Source organism: Natrix helvetica, assembly GCF_964273705.1.
Source record: "Natrix helvetica genome assembly, chromosome: 5".
NCBI classification, from domain to species: Eukaryota; Metazoa; Chordata; class Lepidosauria; order Squamata; family Natricidae; genus Natrix; species Natrix helvetica.
The window spans coordinates 3,621,807-3,638,873 of record NC_138551.1 but is presented as its reverse complement, the minus strand read 5'-3'; the positions used below and the strand labels follow the sequence as shown (position 1 = coordinate 3,638,873).

The following is a 17,067-nucleotide window of genomic DNA, read 5'->3' as shown; positions in this document are numbered from 1 at the left end:
CCCTTCCAACTCTACTATTGTATTGTATTGTAAGTTCACACCGACTACTCATCCAGCCACCTCCTTCTCTGCCGCCCCCTTCTTCTTCTTTTGCCCTCCATCTTTCCCAGCATGAGGCTCTTCTCCAGGGAGTCCTTCCTCCTTCTCCTCAGGTGGCCAAAGTCTTTGAGTTTCCTCTTCAGGATCTGGCCTTCTAAAGAGCAGTCATTGTTGATCTCCTCCAGGACTGACCGGTTGGATGGCCTTGCAGTCCAAGGGACTCAATGCAGGAGTCTTCTCCAGCTCCAGAGTTCAAAGGCCTCCATTCTTTGGCGCTCAGCCTTCCTTATGGTCCAACCTTTACAGCCATCCATTGCAAGTGGGAAAACCATAGCCTTGACTTTGTGCACTTTTGTTGGCAGGGTGATGTCTCTGCTTTTTAGTCTGCTGCCTAGATTTGCCATGTGGCTAGTATATATTATCATATCTAAAATGAAAAAGTTGAGGTTTTATGTTACTACCTTATTCTACTGCACCAAAAGGAGGTCAATTCTTTTTTTTTTCATTTTCTCCTCTACCCTACACTTTTCTTTCTTCCCCTATTCCTCTCCAATTTTACCTTTATTGCCATTTTTCTTTATATTTTTGTACTTTGTGCTTTGGTAAACTAACAACACGGGATGCCGTGGCTCCATGGCTAAGACGCTGAGTTTGCCGATCAGGAGGTCGGCAGTTCGGCGGTTCAAATCCCCAGCGCCGCGTAACGGAGTGAGCTCCCGTGACTTGTCCCAGCTTCTGCCAACCTAGCAGTTCGAAAGCAGGTAAAAAATGCAAGTAGAAAAATAGGGACCCCCTTTGGTGGGAAGGGAACAGCGTTGAGTGCGCCTTCGGGCGTTTAGTCATGCCGGCCACATGACCACGGAGACGTCTTCGGACAGCGCTGGCTCTTCGGCTTTGAAAAGGAGATGAGCACCACCACCCCTAGAGTCAGGAACGACTAGCATGTATGTGCGAGGGGAATCTTTGCCTTTGAACTAATAACATTTTGAACCACAGGAAACACAGCGTTAGATACAGATAGTCAAAATTACCACAATTTCTGTCGTGAAGTGAGACATTTAAAGTGGATTTGGTCCCCTTTTACAACCTTTCTTGGCACGCTCGTAAAGTGAATCACCACAGCAGTTAAGTTAGTAACGTAGTTGTTAAGTGGATCAGGCTTCCCCGTTGACTTGGCTTGTCAGAAGGTCGCAAAAAGGGATCACAAGACCCCGGGACACAGCGGCCGTCATAAATATGAGTCAGTTGCCGAGCCTCGGGAATCCCAATCCGGTGACTGTGGAGATATGGCAGTGGTCGTAAGTGTGAAAAATGGTCCTGTCGCTTTTTTCAGAGGCGCCGTGAGTCCAAATGGTCACTAAATGAGCGGTTGTAAGTCAAGGACTATCTGTATTCCTATAATTTTTTTTACTCTGCACATGTCCTATCTCTATAACTCATCCAAATTTCCTGGCTCTGCCGTCTTTCGTTTCTGGGACTGTGTTGAAAAGAAGTTTCCGCTGTCTCTAACGTCTGCTTGAATTCCACCTGCCATCTCTTGTCAGGAACATCTGGGTCGAATCCCAGGGGATCGTTTTAATTTGGTTACCGAGAGACTCGAAATGCGATTTCCTTTTCCTGCGAGGTCATCAGGGCTTAATGCTTTTGCAATGTTCACCGTTAATGGAAAAAGCCTGGAAGAAGACCAAAATAAAACTTCCTGCGCTGAGATGGTGAAGTCACCAGTTCCAACAGATTCCTGCCCGGGCATTAAAAAAACATTTTCGTGGAGAGGTTATCAGATTACAGCCACCGACTCTGCTAAGCGATCCTAAAACCATCCCTTCTGTTTCTGAAATATCTTTCTGGAAACTCAAGTTCAAGTTTCAAGTTTATTCGATTTATAAACTGACAGAATAACAGAGTTGGAAGGGACCTCAGAGGTCTTCTAGTCCAACCCCCTGATCAGGCAGGTGGCCCAATACCATTTCAGACAAAGGGCTGTTCTATCTCTTCTTTAAAGCCTCCAGTGCTGGAATATTCACACCTTCAATCAATCAATCAATCAATCAATCAATCAGAATAGAGTTGGACGGGACCTTGGAGGTCTTCTAGTCTAACCCCCTGCTTAGGCATGAAATCCCATCTTGTTTCAGACAAATGGTTGTCCAGTCTCTTCTTAAAAACCTCCACAACTTCTGGAGGCAAGTTGTTCCACTGGCTGATTGTTGTCCAATGTCAGGAAATGTCTCCTTAATTCTAGTTTGCTTCTCTCCTTGATTAGTTTCCATCCGTTGCTTCTTATCCTGCCTTCAGGTGCTTTGGAGAATAGCTTGACACCTCACCTTCTCTGTGGCAGCCCCCCCAAATATTGGAAGACCACTATCATGTCATCCCCTGTTCCTTCTCTTCATTAAACTAGATGTCAACTGATAAAGCATTTTGCCTGTCTGTTATCCAGTTGGCATGGTGAGGAAAGTAGGGCAGCGCATTCCGCGCACGCCTTGGGCTAGAGTGGGCTCTCAGATTACTACAGCAGGCTTGTGAAGTGCGCACCTCGTTGGAGAATGTGATTTATGACTCAGACTGAGGGGAGGGAAGAAACAGGGGGAAAGTTCAGCCACAATTTAAATGAGGTCAGATCTGACTGCAATGGGGTATTGCCGAAATGGTGTTCCTAATGACTGGATTTCTTTTGAAACTTGGCTCGAGGCTCATGAATTAATTAGGGCATCTTTCGGAAACCTGACACTGTTCTTTGTATGTTTTATCCTCCATCTCCTTAATCCTCTTTGTTGCTCTTCTCTGCACTCTTTCTAGAGTCTCAACATCTTTTTTATAATCGTGGCGACCCAAACTGGATGCAAATATTCGATGTGTTGTCTTCTAAAAAAGGCAGTTCACTTTAAAGGCAATTGTGGATGCCTTCAAGAGATTTTTTTTAAAGTTTCTATTAAAAAAACTATTAACATTAGCTGCGTTTAGTCTTCATAGTTTGAACTGTATTTAGAAGTGCTACTAATGACCAGAGTTTGTCTTGTTAAGTGTGATTTCAACAATTGACTGAGCCAGTCCTTATTTTTATGTTGATTGTTTTACGTTGCCTAACCGGATGCCTTTTTATGAGGCATTTAGTACCTGAAAACAAACTCTTGGGGGTTTTATGATGTGGATTAACAAGTGTGCGAGGGCACATACTTCTGTCAGTGAAGCCAACAACAACAGGGTAGCACGAGTTATCACAAACTGTGCAAGGACCACGTTCACCCACACCAACTGTTTATGCATACGGAGCAATAATAAACAGAAGTTGTGAATGCCCCAACACTGGAAGTCTTTAAGAAGATGTTGGATAGCCATTTGTCTGAAACGGGATAAGGTTTCCTGCCTAGGCAGGGGGTTGGACTAGAAGACCTCCAAGGTCCCTTCCAACTCTGCTATTGTATTTGTAAATATTTGCATTTGTAAGTGTAGTTAGGCTTAGTTTTAGCCTTGGGTATCCAAATCTTATGCTGCTCTCACGTTCCAGAGACCAAGAGAATTAGTATTTTTAAATAATTTCAACTGAAGAAAAACAAGTCGGCATGCTTTAAGCTGAATTGATTTGGGCTTTGCAAAACCCAACTGACTTAATTTAGTCTTTGGAAACAGTTTCTGAGGCTCCAAACAAGCCCCAATCAAGGACCTACCAACTCAGGCAAATAACCAATACAGTAAAACAGCCGAATGAAGGAACTGCCAAGAAGAAAAGCACACTCCCACCAACTATGTCAAGGCAAGACACTGTATATAAACAAAGAACAAACCCCACTCCTTTCTAGCACTGATGATGTTACCTAGTTGGGTCATGAAATGTCTGCAAAAAAATCCAGCTCTGATAGCATCAAGGACACCACAGTCCTTCTCTTCCTCCTCTTCCTCCTCATCCATCATCTTATCATCTTCTTTTCCTATGCCCTTCTTCTCCTCTTCTGCTCCTTTCCCCTTCCTTCTCCTCCTTTTCTTTTCCTCTTCTTCCTTTTCCTGTCTTCCTCTTCCTCCCTCTTCTCTTCCTTCTCTTCTTCTCTCCTTTTTCCTGTCCTTCTTTCTTCCTCTTTTCCTTTCCTCCTCCTCCTCTCGCCTGCTACTCCTTTTCCTGTCCTCCACTCTCTTCCTCCTGCTCACCTCCTCCTCCTCCATCCTGCAAACCCCATTCCCTTTTAGCACTGAAAATGTTATGTGCTCCCATCTTTTGACTCTCCTAACATGGTTGGGAGTTTATGAGAAATCTGACCACAACAATAAAATCAGTCTTTATGTATTTTTATTTCTTGTTACTGTTGCCCAGAGATGCATCGGTGAGATGGCCAGCCATATAAATTGATAAATATTTTCCTCCTTTGCCACTAACCCCACTGATGGAACTACCGATTCTTAAAACTTGAGGATATCTCCTTCGAAGTTTCAAAATCATTCCGGCACAACTGAAAGGAATCCATACGGCTACAGGTAATAAAGACTCAACGTACAACCATAATTGAACTCAAAATTCCATTCGCTACACGAGGAAGATAAGTTGTATCACTTGGTCGTTAAGTGAATCTGGCTTCCCCACTGCTTGTCGGACAGCTGCAAGAGGGGACTACGTGACCCTGGGACACTGCGACCATCATGAATACAGATAGTCTTCGACTTACGACCACCATAGAGGCCAAAATTTCCCATTGCTAAGTTATTGAGTTTGGCCGCATTTGATTACCTTTCTTGCCACCGTTGTTAAGTGAAGCACTGTGCTGGTTAAGTTAGCAACAGGGTTGTTAAGTCAATCTGGCTTCCCCATTGACTTTGCTTGTCGGACAGTCGTAAAAGGGGATCACGTGACCACTCTGGGGTCACTGTGACCGTCGTAAATATGAGTCAGTTACCAAGCCTCCAAATTTGGATTGCAAGATCATGAGGATGCTGCAGTGGTCATAAGTATGAAAAGTGGCCGTAAGTCGCTTTTTACAATGCCGTTTGAAGTTCCAATGGTCACTAAACGAATGGTCATAAGTTGAGGACTAGCTATAATCGGGACGTCCGCCATAAGGATTACAGGTTCTGGAACTGATCATTGGAGGAAGGGCCAATTCCCACCCTGCCTAAATAAATTACCGTATTTTTCGGAGTATAAGACGCACACACACACACCCCGCGCTAAAAGAGGGTGAAAATTGGGGTGCGTCTTATGCACCGAATGTAGCCCTACCCACCCACTGGCCCTCAACCTTTCACCTCTGCCTCCCAGCAATTTACCTCCTTGCAGCAAATGGGAAAATGGGTCTTGCAGAGGCTGCAATAGGCTATGGCAATCCCTGCAGCCTGAAACAGCTGATCATCGGGAGGCCCATGCTGTAACTGAAATTTGCTCTTTGCTCCACAAGGCAATGCTGGGAGGCAGAGGCAGATTTTTTTTTTCTTGTGCTAATCAGGTTGTTTGCTGTTTGCTGCAAGGAGGTAAGTCAATAACTATAAATGCCTATAGAATGTTCAAATTATTAGACTTATTTTTTAAAGACCGCTTTACTATTGTTCTAGACCGCTTAACAAAACAAAGAAGTTTTTTAAAATAAAGGCTTGATATGAAGAGGTCCAGTGCTATTGTATTTTCTTTTAAATTGCAGAGAATAACGTATACTTCCAGAAAGCACATCAATTTTAACAGCATCTGTACAAGCGCAGTCTGAAATGTAACACCACAAACAGTGTATATTGTCTGTACTGTTTGCTGTTTGTTGCAAGGAGGCAAATTGCTGGGAGGCAGAGGCAGATATTTTCTTCTTGTTCTCCTCCCCAAAAGCTAGGTGCGTCTTATACTTTGGCGTGTCTTATACTCCGGAAAATACGGTATTATGTCAGTGTTTCTCAACCTCAGCAATTTTCAAGATGAGGGGACGGACTTCAACTCCTAGAATTCTCTAGCCTGAGTGCCGGGCTAGGGAATTCTGGGAGTTGAAGTCCACATTTCTTGGAAGTGCCTGAGATTGGAAAACATTGGTTTATATGCCAAGTGAACAGGCCTCGCCACCAAATCTGAAGGGAAAAAAATATGACGGTTAATGTGTGTGTGTGTGTGTGAATCGGGGGTTAATACGGCTTGCTAGTTGTAATGTGCAAGGCATGCCTAAAAAAAAAAAGAGGCTGGGTGTGAATCCAAATACAAGCGTAGTTTTGTGCAAAAATAAATAAGCCCGTTCATGGACATGTTTTCTCCAAAGCGTTTCGAGGGTGGCTGAGACATTTTTGCAAAGTAAACTACCGGATGTGGTCCTTCTAATCTTGGGAGACTCTGATTCCCACTTCCAGCCCCCAAAAATCCTATTTCCGGAAATGTAGAAACCACTTCTGGAATGTTCCGAGCGGCCAGTTCAAGCAGAGGAATTACAGCTTTCCGCCAACAGCTTTCACGTATCACCACTCTTACTGTCTAGGAAGGGGGGGGGGTGTATGTGTGTGAAATATGCCTTTAGACTTCGTTTTTCTGAAAGACAGATAATCCTCCACTTATGACCATTCATTGAGTGACCATTTGCAGTTTCAAAAGCGGCTTGTGACCAGTTTTCACCCTTAACGGCTGAGGCGGCGTCCTCGTTGCTATGTGATCAAAATTTGGAGGCTTGGCAACTGGCATGTAATTGTGACGGGGGTCATGTGTTCTCCTTTTGCGACCTTCAGACAAAAAAAAAATCAACAGGGAAGCCAGACTCACTTAACAACTGTCTTGCAGGTAGTCCTCGACTTATAACTGTTCCCTTAGTGACAGTCAGTTGCCGAGAGAGAGAGACAGAGAGAGACAGAGACAGACAGACAGACAGACAGACACACACACAGAGCCTGGGCCATTCATCAGCCCTCAGGTGGGGAGTCAACAGCCCCCAGGTCTGGAGGAAGAGGAGGAGGAACAACTGGGTCCAGTGCCTGACATGCAGAAGCACAGATGGCAGAGGAGAGGAGAGCAGTGGAAATCTATGGGCCAGTCCTTGGGACAGAAGAGTCACTGCTGCTAGCCAAACCCCACCCTAGCTCTGGGAATAAAAGGCAGGAGGTGGAGATGAATAGATGGGGCAGACAACTATTCATCTCCCGGAAGGACGGACTTCTTAGCCTGCAGTGAGAGAGAAACTTTTTCCCGGGGCTGCCGGAGCTCCTAATTAAAGGAATCTTTGATTTAACTTCCGAGAGTTTGTCGTGGTTGGGGAGCTGGGTCAGAACAGTCGTAAGTGTGAAAAATGGCCACAAGTCACTTCTTTCTGTGCGGTTTTGACTTCAAATGGTCGCTAAATGAATGGTTGTAAGTCAAAGACGAGCTGTAAAAGCTTCTTTGGAGTCAATGACTTTTCAAGGCCAGGAAAAAAAAATTAGCAAGGTAGAAGAAAACATATGGAAAGATCCAAATGTTTTGAACCTGGAAACAGAATGAGTTGATTTACAGTTCCCAGTGTGGTTTTCCACACCGAGAACGTGCCTCTCCGACAAATGTTGCACTTATTGCATTATGGTTTGGTATGAAGGCCTGGCTTATCTCCCGTGTGGGCTAGGATGTTAGTGGAATCCCACACCGATGTTCATTTTTTGTGTGTGTGTGTTACGCAAGCTGGTGCTGTTTCACTGATTTTTTCCCCCTCCATATTGGTTCAGCGTCACCCAGCTGGTTTTTTTGTCTCTTGGGAAGAACTAGAACTCACCGTCTCCTGGTGATTGGCTCAAAGTCACCCTGACGGCTTTCATGCTTAAGGCAGAACTAGAATTCAGTCTCCTGGCGATTGGCCCAAAGTCACCCAGCTGGCTTTCATGCCTAAGGCAGGACTAGAACTCACTGTCTCCTAGTAATTGGCCCAAAGTCACCCAGACAATTTTCACGCTTAAGACAGAACTGGGATTCACAGTCTCTTGGTGAATGGCCCAAAGTCCCCAGCTGGCTTTCATGTCTAGGGTGGGACTAGAATTCACAGCCTCCTGGGGATTGGCCCAAACTCACCAGCCAACTTTCATACTTAAGACAGAACTAGAATTCACCGTCTCCTGGGGATTGGCTCAAAGTTACTATTCAGCTTTCCTTCTTAAGACAGAACTAGAATTCAGCTCCTGGCGACTGGCCCAAAGTCACCCAGCTGGCCTTCGTGCCTAAGGCGGGGACTAGAACTTGCTGTCGCCTGGTGATTGGACCAAAAGTCATCTAGCTACCTTTCATACTTAAGACAGAACTAGAATTCACTTTCTCCTGGGGATTGGCTCACAGTTACCATCGAGATTTCCTGCTTAAGACAAAACTAGAATTCGCAGTCTCCTGGTGATTGGCCTAAAGCAGGGGTGTCCAAACTTGGGAACTTTAAGACTTGTGGACTTCAACTCCCAGAATTCCCCAGCCAGCAGGGCTGGCTGGGGAATTCTGGGAGTTGAAGTCCACAAGTCTTAAAGTTCCCAAGTTTGGACACCCCTGGCCTAAAGTCACCCAGCTGGCTTTCATGCGTAAGGCGGGGACTAGAACACACAGTCCCCCCGTTTCTAGCCTGGCGCCTTTACCACTAGACCAAACTTAACTCTCACAAATATTTCTTGTCCTTCTTATTGGGGAATTAAAGATGACCCAACAAATTCCAATGATAGTGAGTTAGTCGCACTCTTCAGGACGTGAACATTTCCAACTATAGAAAGGGTGTCATTGATTGGGGTGGGTGGGGGGGGGAAGAGACAGACGCGAAGGGGTCACGCTCAGAAAATGCTTTGCAGCCGTACCAGGAAGTTCTCAGCTTCCAAATATGATTTCGCTTCTCGGCCAGAGGTTAAAAGCGCTGTGAGATCAGAGAACAAAAATGTTCTGTCCCAACCTATTTGGAGAAAAATCCCTGGAAACGTGGAAGGAGGGTCTGGAATGTGTCCTTTTGCATGTATATACACAGACACACTTATAAACAGCATCGGCTGCCTTGAGTGATGGCCACTTACGGCTGAGCAAGGCCACGCAACTAACACAACAGCTCCAAAGAGACCTCTGCTGCCTAGAACAGGGTATGAGAGGAGAGGGTAGGAGGATCAGTTTTGGGTTCTATACGTATAGCCATTTGTTTAGTGACCTTTCAAAGTTACGACGGCACTGGAAAAAAGTGACGTAGGACAATTTTTCAGACTTAGAACCGCTGCAGCATTCTTTCGTTGTGATCAAAATTCAGAGCCTTGGCAACTGGTTCGTATTTATGACGGCGGCAGCGTCATAAATAGGGGGTCACGCAGAGGTTCCCTTTGGCGACCTTCTGACAAGCAAAGTCAACGGGGAAAACCGGATTCACTTAAGAACCACGTGACTAACTTGAAGCAATTCACTTAACAACCGTGACAAGAAAAGTCATACAAGGAGGCAAAATGGCAACAGCACTTAAGACTTCTATACCGCTTCCCAGTGCTTTCCAGCCCTCTCTAAGCGGTTTGCAGAGTCAGCCTCTTGCCCCCAAACAATCTGGGTCCTCATTTTACCGGCCTTGGAAGGATGGAAGGTTGAGTCCAACCTTGAGACGGTCAAGATCGAACTGCTGGCAGTGAGCAAACGTAACCTGCAATACTGCATTCTAACCACTGTGCCACCAGGAAGGAGAATGAGAAAGGGAGTTAAGGGAGGGAAGGAAGGAAGAGCAATAGCACTTATAAACCGCTTCCTAGTGCTTTTACAGCCCTCTCTAAGAGGTTTACAGAGTCAGCCTCTTGCCCTCAACAATCTGGGTCCTCATTTTACCGACCTCAGAAGGATGGAAGGCTGAGTCAACCTCGAGCCTGGTGAGATTCGATCTGCCAAACTGCAGCTAACAGTCAGCTGAAATAGCCTGCAGTATTGCACTCTAACCACTGGACCCACTCAGTTCTTAAAATCCACTTAACGGCTGTCTTGCTCGTTGAGAGAAATTTTGGGCTCAATTGTGGTCGTTAAGTCGAGGAATATCTGTACTCTTGAGAATCGGGAGAGAGAGAGAGAGGGAAAGGAACAATTTGAGGGATACATTTATAATCCTGAAGCAAACAAATTTCGCAGTTGATAGTGGCCACCTGCCAAAATTAACGACAGTCGTCCTCAAGTTACGACTGTAATACTGACATAGGTTTGTGAGTCAGAAAGCAGACCAGCCTAATTTTATGATATTTCGTTTTTGTGCTGTTAAACAAACCACCAGGATTATTAAGTGAATCCCCAGTTGTTGAGTGAACCTCTCAATCATTAAGCAAACCCATTGTTGGCTATGGGGATTATTATTATTATTATTTTGGTCAAAAAATGGATGTAAGCAATGGCTTTTGGCACAAATGTTCCCAATTAGGGCCACATGACCTTGGAAGAGTGCAAATAGCCATAAATGCAGCCTGGTCACAAAGCCAGCTATTAGAACTTTGGAACCAGATACCTTTGGGGGAGGTGTCTGTCATAACTTCAAACAGTCACTAAGCAACCAATCGTAAGTGGAGAACTACCTGTACAGACCAGAACTGGCTTCTTTCTACAAGAGGTTCAGAGAGCTGTCAATTACAATACAATACAATAGTAGAGTTGGAAGGGACCTTGGAGGTCTTCTAGTCCAACCCCCTGCCTAGGCAGGAAGCCCTACACCATTTCAGACAAATGGCTATCCAACATCTTCTTAAAGACTTCCAGTGTTGGGGCATTCACAACTTCTGAAGGCAAGCTGTTCCACTGATTAATTGTTCTAACTGTCAGGAAATTCTCCTTAGTTCTAAGTTACTTCTCTCCTTGATTAGTTTCCACCCATTGCTTCTTGTTCTACGCTCAGGTGCCTTGGAGAATAGTTTGACTCCCTCTTCTTTGTGGCAACCCCTGAGATATTGGAACAATGCTATCATGTCTCCCCTAGTCCTTCCTTCTCTTAAGCTAAACATACCCAGTTCCTGCAACCGTTCTTCATATGTTTTAGTCTCCAGTCCCCTAATCCTCTTTGTTGCTCTTCTCTGCACTCTTTCTAGAGTCTCCACATCTTTTTTACATCGTGGTGACCAGAACTGAATGCAGTATTCCAAGTGTGGCCTTACCAAGGCATTATAAAGTGGTATTAACACTTCACGTGATCTTGATTCTATCCCTCTGTTGATGCAGCCTAGAACTGTGTTGGCTTTTTTGGCAGCTGCTGCACACTGCTGGCTCATATTTAAATGGTTGTCCACTAGGACTCCAAGATCCCTCTCACAGTTACTACTACTGAGCAAGGTACCACCTATACCGTACCTGTGCATTCCGTTTCTGTTGCCTAAATGTAGAACCTTACTCTTTTCGCCATTGAATTACATTTTATTAGATAGTGCCCAATGTTCAAGTTTGTCAAGATCCTTCTGTATCTTAAGCCTGTCTTCTGGAGTGTTTTGGCTATTCCTGCCAGCTTGGTGTCATCTGCAAATTTGATGAGTTCCCCATTTATTCCCTCATCCAAATCATTGATGAAGATGTTGAAGAGTACTGGGCCCAAAACAGAGCCTTGGGGTACTCCACTGCATACCTCCCTCCATGTAGATGCAGTTCCATTGAGGACTACACGTTGAGTGCGGTTGGTCAGCCAGTTACGAATCCATCTGGTGGTGATGCTGTCTAACCCACATTCTTCTACTTTATCTAGTAGTAGGTTATGGTCTACCTTATCAAAAGCCTTACTGAAGTCCAAGTAAACTATATCGACGGCATTCTTCTGGTCCACTAATTTTGTCACATTATCAAAGAATGCAATAAGATTAGTCTGGCATGATCTGTTTTTGACAAATCCATGTTGGGTTTTGGCTATGACTTTGTTTGCTTCTAGGTGTTCGCAAATTCGTTGCTTGATTATTTTTTCCAGAATCTTTCCTGGTATTGAGGTCAGGCTGATAGGTCTGTAGTTTCCTGGATCTATTAATTAAACCGGAAGTCTCCACTTCTAGACTGCATCAACAGAGGGAGAGAATCAAAACCATGTGAAGGGTTAATACCGCTTTATAAAGCCTTGGTAAGGCCACACGTGAAATCCTGTTTTGGTCGCCACTATGTAAAAGAAGACGTGGAAAGAGTGCAGAGAAGAGCAAGGAGGAGGATTAGGGGACTAGAGGCTCAAACATATGAGGAACGGTTGCAGGAACTGGGTATGTCTAGTTTAATAGAAAGAAGGACCAGGGGAGACATGATATCAGTCTTCCAATATCTCAGGGGTTGCTCCAAAGAAGAGGGAGTCAAGCTATTCTCCAAAGCACCTGAAGGGAGGACAAGAAACAACGGGTGGAAACTAATCAAGGAGAGAAGCAACCTGGAACTAAGGAGGAATTTCTTAAGAATGGGAAAAATTAACCAGTGAAACTTGTCTCCATAAGTTGTGAATGCTCCACCACTGGAGTTTTTAAAGAAGAGACTGGAGAGCCACTTGTCTGAAATGGTAATAGGGTTTCCTGCTTAAGCAGGGGGCTGGACTAGAAGATCTCCAAGGTGCCTTCCAACTCTATTATGATAATGTCTAGTGATTCTAATTCTAACTTGGCACCTTTAAGATTTGTGGACTTCAACCTCTAGAATTCCTTAGCCAGTGTGACACAGACATTTAAATAGCGCCTCATATGCAACATACACTATAACGCCATAAAATGTTTTCATGGTCTCAAATCCATTGCTGGCAAACAGGAATTTTCAGTGAGAATGATCAATTATTGTCAAATTGCAGATTTCCAAATTTCACACAATCTTTGCTAACCGTGCATTCATCCTTACACCCACAGATGCCTCGTTCTTTCATTTGAAGTATGTAAACTTGGGGTCTCTGCCAAATTGAATCTCCAAGATGTCAAATCTTCCCGTTCCTGACATAAAGAACCTTCCAAAGTCCAACTCTGAAGCGAAGTGCGCATAATTCTGCATTATTTACCACGAAAACATTTACATGCCATTCTCATCAATTACGAATGCTTGTGTAAAATGAGAACTTGGAGGATTTCAAAGGAACTCCTACCATATTTTTCAGAGTATAAGACGCACCTTTCCACCACCCAAAAAAGAGGGTGAAAATCTGGGTGCGTCTTATACACTGCATACAGCATTTTTGGCCTCCCGAAACCCTGCCCCCTTCACAAAAATGGACGTGCAGGGGGTTTGGGAGGCCTGCAAAGTTCTCGTGGGGGCTGGGGAGGGCAAAAATGAGTGAAAAACGGACCGTTTTCTGCTCCTTTTTGGCTCCTCCCCCCCCCCCCCCCCAGCCCTCAGGAGCACTTTGCAGGCCTCTCAAACTCTCTGCATGCCCCACTTTTGACAAAAAACGGTTTGGGAGGTCTGCATAGTGCAAAAACTTTTTTTTTTTAGTTTACCTCTTCAAAATCTTGGTGTGTCTTGTACTCTGGTGCATCTTATACTCCGAAAAATACGGTAATTAAAATTTAAAATCATAAACCAATGAAAAAAAAAACAGTGGTTACAAAACCAGCACTGAAATCGATGAACCTCCCACGAAATCATTTCAACTCTCTCTCTCTTATTCACTCGGGCACGGTCTATAAAAACAATACGAACGCAGCTCTTTGGATTTATCCATTATCACATTTAGGTCTGCCTTTAATTGTGCAACTCAAGCTCTTGGGCTCCATTTCCTCCACCACAACAGCCCTGCAGAGACAGCAACTGTCCCCAAGTTATCCACCCAGCCGGATACTCAGCTGCAGCCTTCAGATCAGGTGCAAAGTCAGCCCTACCTAGAGCACCTTGTAGTAACCTGAGAATGAACTATAGTACCTAGTGGCTGATGCTACCCCAGGAAAGCACCTAGCTGCTATACAATTGTGGGAAACCCCTCTCCCCCAGCCCAGAAGAATGAAATATTTGGGGAAATATTTAAAAAGGCAGCATAAAATATTTCCTCTAAAGGAGAAATGGGAAAAAAATCTTAAGGATGGCAGAAATTATCCCGTCTCTCTGTCCCCAGCAGAAACTGAGGAGGCCAGCTTTTTAGAAATGCAGAACTGGCAATCCATTCAGAAAGACTGGGTCAGACAGAGACTCCAGCTAAGCAATACAATTAGGCAAGTCAAAGGCTGACAAGATTAGCTCTGACAAACACCTAGGATTTGCATTTCCCCTTTTGCCTATAGAGCCAGGCATGACGCCATAGGAATCCAGAAGATATAAAAACCCACCCATTCTAAACTCCATTTTGTCAGCTGTCCCAAAATCACACGTGGTTGGTGGTTCTGTTCACCAATAAACAGAATCTTTCTTTCCAATCAGTCTCCATGTTGTTTCCAGCATCTTTCTCCCAGCTTGGAACTGAACCAGATTTTCCTTCGAAAACCAGGAATCACCAAACTTGGCAACTTTAACACATACCAGTGTCTTGGAGTACCAACATCAAGGCCCTGTCATCTTATGCATCCTTGGAAGTGTGAAGAAGCTTCCAACCCAATATCAGCAAAATGTTTACCAGTTTACATAGCAAGAAAGAAAAAAAGGAATACGCAGAACGTCAAGAGAAAACTTTCTGGGTCCTACCAGGTTGTTGAAAACGCCCATCGTACCTGAACAAAATAAAACCCAGAGATTCGACAGCTGCCCGCCTCACATCATCGTTGACGTCACTAACCTATGGGGAGAAAAATAAAATTAAAGTAGGCTAAATAAATGGAAGTGGGACGTGGTGGCTTGGTGGCTAAGGAGCTGATCAGAAAGGTTGGCAGTTCAGCGGTTCAAATCCCTAGCGCCGCGTAACGGAGTGAGCTCCCGTTCCTTGTCCCAGCTTCTGCCAACCTAACAGATTGAAAGCATGTAAAAAATGTAAGTAAGAGATAATAGAAGGAAATATTCCTTCTTAGCAAAAAAACTATACAATAATGGGGTCTGGTTTAGGTGGCTGTTACCAGAAGGCATGTTGATTTTCTGGGAGGGCGGTAGAATTAGAATCAACACAGTAGCGGAAGCAGAGGCTTTCACTAAAAAACACAGTGCTCTCTTAGGTGAAATGGGGGATGTTACACAAGAAACAAAGGAGGGAGGGGCTGAGGCTCTACCAGTGGACTGGGGGGGGGGGTGCAACAACTAGAAGTCTCAGATCACAAAAGTGATTTGAAACATTATTGCAATTGTTGTTACAATGCACCTTTATGGAAGTGATACAAAACAAATGATTGAAACATACTGATGATTTGGTGTTAAATTCAAAACTGCTAATACCTACGTAAATGTTGATATTTTTCTATTTTTGTTTGTAAAAGTTGTGAGACCTGGGGGGGCTTCTCCCCCCCGCACGATGTAGCTCTCAAAATGTTCTATAACCCTATAATCCCTTTTCCCTGTAAAACTCTTAAAATCAATAAAATTTGAACAATAAAAAAAAGAAAGAAAGCATGTAAAAAATGCAAGTAGAAAAATAGGAACCATCTTTGGTGGGAAAGTAACAGCATTCCGTGCGCCTTTAGACACATGACCACGGAGACATCTTCGGACAGCGCTGGCTCTTCGGTTTAGAAATGGAGATGAGCACCGCCCCCTAGAGTCGGGAATGACTACCACATATGTGCGAGGGGAACCATTACCTTTATCTTAAATATATGGCAATCGCTCGTCTAGAGCATTCATTAGAGACAAGTCAAATTCATCAACAGAATTTGAAACGTTTGGATTAGATTAGTTCGGCTGAAATAAAATTGCTATAGGTTGGTTCTGAAAAGTAACTTTTGTTCCCTATTTAATGAATCTCTTCCATGCTAGCCTGGAAATGGCACTTTGTGAGTATCAATAGCATTAAAACATGTAGTCTCACTTCTGGGGCTTATTAAGCTAAGCCGGCAATAAGAAAATGTTCCCTCTGATTAATTTCCAATTGACAAAAAAGCAACCAGCAGCTGTCAAATTAGTAACTATGGTCGGAAGTGGGTTTTAAACCATAGTTTAATCCAATATCTGGAAGACAGTGCGGCGTTAGATATGTTGCTTTTGCTGCAGAATTATTACTTTACCACAATTCATTTATTCAATTTCTATAGCTGCCCATCTCAGTCAATGACTCTGGGTGGCTTAGAATTTTTTAAAAAACTAAATTACAATTAAAATTACTAAAAACATTTTACAACCAAAAAAAACCACTTAAAAACAGCAGGTAAAAGTAAAGGTTCCCCTTACACATCTGTGCTAGTCGTTCCCAACTCTAGGGGGCGGTGCTCATCTCCGTTTCAAAGCCAAAGAGCCAGCCCTGTCCGAAGACGTCTCTGTGGTCATGTGGCCAGCATGGACTCAATGCCGAAGGCACATGGAGCACTGTTCCCTTCCCACCAAAGGTGGTCCCTATTTTTCTACTTGCATTTTTTAACCTGCTTTCGAACTGCTAGGCTGGCAGAGGCTGGGACAAGTAACGGGAGCTCACTCCATTATGCAGCGCTAGGGATTCAAATCGCCGAATTGTCAACCTTTCTGATCGACAAGCTCAGCGTCTTAGCCATGGAGCCACCTTACTAAAAACACTAAAACCATCCAAATGAACAATTCAAAATGCATTGACGACATCTCCTTGAATGGTGACAAAACGTTTGCAACCAAACTGCCAAGCTTGGAGCTCAGACCAACAGCCAAGGCTCCCAACCCAAGCTACTAATATTTAAACACATTTCATTTCACTTTCTATCCCAATTCTCGTATGGTTTACTCCAAGAGTAAGGGGAACTCACCGCCACATGTAACAGACGCCGGATCGCTTTGTTGTTTCCTGAACCGCAGTAAGCCATTGCAACAGTATACATCCCCGAACGACGGAGAATTGGGTCCTGGGGAAAAAAGGAAAGCTTTATACATTTCACCGCAAGGGAAAAAACAAGAGCAAAATTCAGGGCCCTAATAACGGTTTTGCCAACCCCTCAATCTCCAGGAAGGCCTAGAAAGATCTTTATCCAAAGCCCTACCAGGGAAGAGTTGACTGAGATAGGCTAACAGATTTATTGGATACTGGCTGGATACCCGTGCTTCGAGACGAAACTATGTGATCGGGCTATGCAGGAGAAATCCAGTTCAAATATCACTCCTGCCGCCTTGAGTCCAGAAGCAGTTCCATA

General features: G+C 44.2%; 1 protein-coding gene across 1 annotated transcript in view; it reads right to left on the bottom strand.

Annotated features, from left to right (window-relative positions):
* The window catches only part of PSMD1 (proteasome 26S subunit, non-ATPase 1), a 143,195-nt gene that overhangs the window by 94,505 nt on the left and 31,623 nt on the right, over positions 1–17,067 (bottom strand). The window contains exons 15-16 of the mRNA XM_081956037.1: positions 16,687–16,782; positions 14,545–14,609 (exon numbers count right to left, since the gene is read on the bottom strand). Coding sequence (XP_081812163.1) covers positions 14,545–14,609; positions 16,687–16,782 — 161 coding nt within the window. The remainder of the gene's footprint in view (positions 1–14,544; positions 14,610–16,686; positions 16,783–17,067) is intronic.